This window comes from Salvia hispanica, unplaced genomic scaffold (genome assembly GCF_023119035.1).
Source record: "Salvia hispanica cultivar TCC Black 2014 unplaced genomic scaffold, UniMelb_Shisp_WGS_1.0 HiC_scaffold_634, whole genome shotgun sequence".
Taxonomy (NCBI): Eukaryota; Viridiplantae; Streptophyta; class Magnoliopsida; order Lamiales; family Lamiaceae; genus Salvia; species Salvia hispanica.
The window spans coordinates 1-6,283 of NW_025952393.1; the positions used below are offsets into that span (position 1 = coordinate 1).

The following is a 6,283-nucleotide window of genomic DNA, read 5'->3' on the forward strand; positions in this document are numbered from 1 at the left end:
TTCTGCCATTGGATATACTAAATAACGGATATGATCGATTCAAATTTGTAACAATGTTGTAGCATAACTAAACAAATTTTGGTCATTATAAGGGTAGTTTGGGTACTAACAATAAACGAGTCATTTGACCATTTGCATTGCATTCATTATGCTCAATTAATGGGATTTAATTAGACACTTTCCAAATACTCCATATTCCCGCTACACCTAAAAAACGCAACATAGAAGATTATGACGGACGATTCACGCGACTCTTCAAGATTCGCCAACGCTACTCTCCGACGATTTGAATCTAGACATCGTCGGCAACAATGGTTGAAACTCGGGGTTCTGCAACATCAAGCAAAGAGGGGAAAGGTCAGTAAGGGTTTTGATTGGGTGTTTTCTTTTCCCGAATCTATACAATGCTGAAAACTGATTTCTGGTTGCCACAATTTATACTAGTTTACGAAAGATCTACAGCGTGCCGGAAGACCGAAGCAAAAACGGAGCCCGCAAAAATGCTGTAAGCCATTGCGGATAAACCACAGTGATGATGCAATTGAATTTTTGGAAGTGTGAAAATGTTTGAAATTTTGGGCCATTAATTGTTTGGAGGTAGCGTTTGTTGATAAAATAGAACATTCCAAATTACATACAAATGATAAAAAAAATACTTTCTGCATAAATTATGTTGAATTATACTTTGGAGTAATGATAAGATAGAGCTTCCCCTAATTTTTCTTTTAATTATGATTATTATTCAAAGCCGTTAAGCATCGAAAGCCACCTTTAAAGAGCAATGTTGAGGGACGCAATGTTATCAAACCACACTCGTCAACAGCTGACGGAGATGCATCTGCTGACATTCTGAACAAGGACAAAGGTATAACATTCTTAATCAATACTGTGCTTTGCAATGACATACTTGGCATCTTAGTATGTCAACTATATTTGATATAATTGGCATCTTAGTATGTCAACTATATTTGATAGTTAAACTGTAGTCCATAAAAAAAAACCAATATGCTAGTATATGATCAAAATAACATGGTTTACAGATTGGGCATTAGTTTGAGTCAGACTAAATTACGATGACATAAAAGTTCTCATTGTATGACATGTGTGGAATTTAATCATGACACATGTCTAATCTAATCCCACTGATTATGTAGCAATTATATTTGATTTTCCACTATATTTGCTATTAGTTTTGTTTTAATCTATCAAGTTGTATCTATAAATTTTTTGATTTCCTTAATAGTCCTTAAACATGATCTATTTGTTGATTCTGAATGGCGTATCTAGGTGATTATGTAATAGTGTATATTGTTGTTGTCTGGTTTATATAACAAGTTGATATATTTCCTTAATCAATTATTGCAAAGAATCATTTTTTAAAGTGGTTTAGTGTTCTATTCTACCAGATTAGGAAAAATGGCGAAATAAGAAAGCTTAATTTATGATGGGTGGTACTCGAAGAAAATCTATGCAGTACTTGGCATAAATTGCAATGTTATATATGGCATGTTTATTTCCAATTATAATTTTGTTGTTGTAAACATGGTTATATTGTAAATGATGTACTAGTTAAATGTGTTGATTATACTCGAAAATGAATTTGATAATGAGTGTTTACTGTCAGGGCAAGCTGTGAATGAGTTGTCTGGAAAGGGTATAGTATTGGAAGGTTCAGATACTATGAGCAAGTGTACAACACAAAAAGTGAAGAAGCCGCTGTCATTGAATGTGTTGCATGCAATTTCAATACGTAAACAAACCGAAGCAACAAAGAGATCAAAGCTAATCGGTGGTACAGTTGGAAGCAAAGGTAATATATGAGGAGTTATATGAGTTAGTTCCTAAAAACACCTCAACAACATCTGAAAATCTATGTTTTTCAGATGTGGACAAGGAATCAAGTGCCAAGAAAACCACAGGTTGTGGTGTTGAGCATGAAAAGAATAGTTCTGATAGCATCCCTGAATCAGACAAGAGTACTAACAATGAAGGTATTTAGGTTATTAGCATGGAAAATATTTTACTGAATTTGTATGCATTTGTAGCCATATAATTTGATTTTATATATGTTGGTTTATGTTGATTTGTAGATGTTTTTGGTAAACAAACTGTGGAGGATACGACTGTCAAGAAAACTAATAACAAGGGAACCTCTTGTATGTCTGGTATGGTACAAGAATGATCTATCTATGACTTAATTAATTTTTTTTTATATATTTTGAATTTTTGAATGGATGGTTTGTGCATATCATATGATTTTGTAGGTTGGGAAAAGAATAAGGTAACAATGAAAAATGTGTCTTTAGACCAAGTTTCCGGCAAGGAGATTGTTGAACAGACCATCACAAAAGGTATTTTGGCGAGATATAAATCTAGTTTGACCTATATGTTGATACTAATTGACGTACTTCACTAGATTCAATGATGGGTGCTTTTCCTTTGTGGGACCACTTTTTTTTGTAGATATTGTTGGTGAAAAAATTGATGGAGATATGGCTGTCGGTGAAGCTTCTGAGAAGGGATACTCTGGTGTGTCTGGTATGATATAGGAATGATTTACTTCTGACATATTCCAATATTATAACAACTAAATTTAATGATTATTGTATTTCAAACATTGAAATTATAGTATATTTTAACTAAACAAAGCTTTATTTCGATAGACAATGAGGTTGGTGTAAAAAATTGCAGACTAAACCACATCATCCACAACTATACACATAATAATAAAGAATATAAAAGTATTATTCATTAAATATTATTTGCATTTCGACTGAAAGAGAAAAACATATTATTAAATTCAAACATTGACATTATTGTAAATTTTAACTAAACAAAGCTTTATTTCGATAGAAAATGAGGTTGAAGTAAAAATTGTAGACTAAACCACATCATCCACAACGTTAATAAATTCAGAAAAATCAATAGTGATGGTATCATCACTAATCTTAATGATCAAATTAGAGACTAAATACATATCATTCTTATAACGTATATGAGTCAGTATAAGAAAAAGTCTGTATACATGTCATTCTGATTACATATACGAGTCATTAGAGGAACATATACGAGTCATTAGAGGATGAAAAAATCCAAAAACTACCCAAACAAAACTAACATCTAAGATAACAGGGTGGTGAACAAAAATTTCTCACAAAATGAGCAATCTGAAAATGATAAGTAGTATAGAATTAAGTCATATTAGCTGATGTCTAGTTCAAATTACAAAAAAAGGTCTGAATGGTTAAAGTCAACATCAAATTGTTCCAAAAAGAGTGATAACAGATGGTTTGATAAGGAAAAAAAAAATGAAAATATGCAAATGCATAAAATCAAATTTCAGACTCCCTTCTTGATCTCCGAAGTTCTTTCTCTTTGATTTTGTCGCAATTCCTTGAATCGTGGTGACCCCACTCATGGCATTTCTTGCATTGGCGCAAAGGTTTTTTCTTTAGCCGCATAGCTTTTTCTAACCTTGGTTGGAGCCTACTTGCAGGTCCCTTCGTCTTCACAACTTCAGGAGGATGAACTTCAACAACAAGGGGTTTCTCCCCACCATTAAAAGACTCAATACGCTGCTTCTTTTGTGCAGCTGACAATACCACACCATCGGCAAAAATCTGCTGCCTTGCATCACGAAGTATAGAAGTCAATTCATGGGTTTGATCAATGTCGACGGAAACAGCTTGATACAAAGACAACATTTCACCCAACAAGATAGACGAAGCCTTCTTCTTCTCATCCACATAGACATGAGTAATCACATCTTCACTGTCAACACCATGAGCTGACTTTACTAGTGGGGACTTTAACCATCGACCTCCAATCAAATTGTCAGGAATCAACTTAAAGTTTTTGTGTTTCAACACAAGGAAGATGTGACAGCATACAAGACCAGTTCTCAGAAACAATTTGCAACCACAATCAAAGGCAGAATCTAATTCTGAGTATGTAACATTCCATGTGTTTGAGAAATGATCTAATACCTTGTAGATGTCATGAGTAGATTCATTTGATATCGCCAAAATACTGCAATGATTGTATGCCTCCAGTATTTGGTCTTGAATTTCCTTGAATGCACTGTCAGTGAATATTGTAGAAGCATACTTCTCAATAGGCCACTGTGTTTTCAATGTCGATGTGGTATTAGCATCCATATAATCAAGCTTTGCCGTTTGGTGTCTTTGAGCCTCCAAAGCATTGTTGAAGTTCATTAAGAACACAACAAGGTTGGCTTTGGCCTTGCTATACCTCTTGAAAAAACTATTCTGGGACTCAGAAACAGAGGTTGTCTTTATCAAAGAACTAGCAGGAAAGTCTCTAAAGTATGCTGGAACCCAATACTGTCTTGATCGAAACATTGTAGAAAACCAATCAGTGTCTTCAAGTCCATATTCCTCCATAATCTTATGCCAAGTGTCTTCAAACTCGGTGGGTTCAATCAACTCGGACCAGACACATGAGTTTAACTCCTTAAAATCTGCATTACCAAGCAATGATTTTGGGACCTTCTCAGCAACTTTTGCCATGATGTGCCACATACACCATCTATGACGTGTGTTCACTAGGACCTCCTCGACTGCAACCTTCATTCCCAAGTCTTGGTCAGTAATGATCAATTTCGGAGCTATACCCATGCACTTCACAAACTGCCGGAATATCCAGGAGAAAGAGTCTGCACTCTCACTACAAAGAAGGCCGGCACCAAATGTCACAGCTCTTCCATGATTGTCCTTACCAGTGAACGGAGCAAATATCATAGAGTACCTAAAAAAAAGATTCTTTCTAAAATCAGGCATGTTATGTTAGTTTGACACCATAGAATATCAAACAATAGGCCAATTCAGAAAAAATGAATGTCATTCCATGAAATGTAGAACTAAATGTGAAAACAAATAAGCTTACAAAAATGCACCTGTTGGTTGAGTAAGTAGTGTCAAATGAAACAATGTCACCGAATAGCAAAAAATTCTTCTTTGATAGTGGATCGCACCATAATAAATGTGACATTCTATCACTAGAATCGACCTTATATTTTCGTACGTGAAGGCGTCACAACTTTCCTTCTTCTTCCTTAGCTCATCTAATATCATCTGAGCATCATGTCCTTCAGCATATCTCTTAATGTCTCGGGTGTAATTGCGAACGTCCAATACAGTACACCCGACCGACTCATATCCACCCATCAATTCAGTCAACAATTTAAATGTTAGTGATGGACCAATATTGACACCGGCACAATCGGTAATAAATTTTTGGTGGACATCGTCAAGAACTCGATTGAGCCTCATGAATTTCTGGTGGTTTGGAAGTACCATAGGATGATTATGTTCTTCATTCAAATTATTGATTACGTAGCCTCTGTCGGAATCAAACTTGAAGGCAACCCTAGCATTACAGCCGCATTTCTTGGATTTACGTCTGCGTTCAGCTTGCTTGTCTTGCACTCTTTTTTCACCTTCTCTACTACACGCCATATAAAACCATATGGTGAGTTGATCAATTTTTTTAGAGCCGCACTTGATGGTATCAAAACCAACACGTCGCCCATAATTTTCATAAAACTGAATTGCCTTCTCCAATGTGGGAAAGTTACGACCAACAAAGGGTTTTACTTCGATAGGGCAATCAGGGGTATGTAAATCTGAAATAAACAAAAATAGAGCATAAGAACACAACATAATAACGGAAGCGAGATGTGAAATCCGTTATGTGAGAAAAATGCAGCGAGCGTATGCAAAAAAACACATGCGACCAGTTAAACAACGATGACAGATTGCATACAACGAAGAGCATAACTACTGTATATTAAAGTCAAAACATAAAAATAAAATATAAAACTTATGGCATAATCAAGAAATAATAGTGAAATAAAAACAAATCAATATAATTAACCTCCATAATTTGTATTATCAACACTTTCATCAGATGAAGAATAATTGTCACAGTGCGGCAGTGGGGGTGATCCCATCTCCATTAATGTGAGGCTCGATAGAAACAAATCTGCAAACAATTTATGCATTCACAATCACATATCAAATGATAAAAAAAAATGAACAAAAGAGAGAGAAGCTCTGAAACGGGATACATAAGAATAATAAAAAACTTATCTATAGAGTGATGAAGGAGGAGATGTAAAATGGCAATCTGGTAGAGAAACTAAAAACGATTATGAAAGAATAGCTGAAGATTATGAACACACATTCTGAAATGGGAAGTTAAAAGATATTCATATTTTATGGAAGAAGGTGAAAAAATCGCTGGAGAAGAGGATGAATAAATT

At 34.9% G+C, this 6,283-nt stretch overlaps 2 protein-coding genes across 2 annotated transcripts; one reads left to right on the plus strand and one right to left on the minus strand.

Annotated features, from left to right (window-relative positions):
• Positions 1 to 210: 210 nt before the first annotated feature.
• Positions 211 to 4,133, plus strand: LOC125199705. The gene is made up of 9 exons (XM_048097636.1): positions 211 to 357; positions 445 to 500; positions 748 to 865; positions 1,625 to 1,810; positions 1,884 to 1,991; positions 2,091 to 2,165; positions 2,265 to 2,351; positions 2,464 to 2,538; positions 3,497 to 4,133. Exons 1-9 carry the CDS (start codon positions 312 to 314, stop codon positions 3,526 to 3,528), a joined length of 783 nt encoding a protein of 260 aa, XP_047953593.1. The 5' UTR covers positions 211 to 311; the 3' UTR covers positions 3,529 to 4,133.
• LOC125199704 (protein FAR1-RELATED SEQUENCE 5-like) lies at positions 3,568 to 5,977 on the minus strand. The gene is made up of 4 exons (XM_048097635.1): positions 5,896 to 5,977; positions 5,029 to 5,644; positions 3,684 to 4,767; positions 3,568 to 3,627 (listed from the first exon to the last, which is right to left on the minus strand). The coding sequence occupies exons 1-4, from the start codon at positions 5,975 to 5,977 to the stop codon at positions 3,568 to 3,570; spliced, it is 1,842 nt and encodes a 613-aa protein (XP_047953592.1).
• Between the last annotated feature and the right edge of the window lie 306 nt (positions 5,978 to 6,283).

Bases quoted from the DNA above. Each gene is read 5' to 3' on its own strand.
- LOC125199704 (XM_048097635.1), bottom strand. From the start codon at position 5,977: ATGGAGATGGGATCACCCCCACTGCCGCACTGTGACAATTATTCTTCA. The intron at 5,645-5,895 runs GTTAATTATATT...TGTTTATTTCAG, and splicing joins TGATAATACAAATTATGGAG to ATTTACATACCCCTGATTGC. The intron at 3,628-3,683 runs GTTTCCGTCGAC...TCGTGATGCAAG, and splicing joins TGTTGTCTTTGTATCAAGCT to GCAGCAGATTTTTGCCGATG.
- LOC125199705 (XM_048097636.1), top strand. From the start codon at position 312: ATGGTTGAAACTCGGGGTTCTGCAACATCAAGCAAAGAGGGGAAAG. The intron at 358-444 runs GTCAGTAAGGGT...AATTTATACTAG, and splicing joins ATCAAGCAAAGAGGGGAAAG to TTTACGAAAGATCTACAGCG. The intron at 501-747 runs ATGCTGTAAGCC...TTATTATTCAAA, and splicing joins CAAAAACGGAGCCCGCAAAA to GCCGTTAAGCATCGAAAGCC.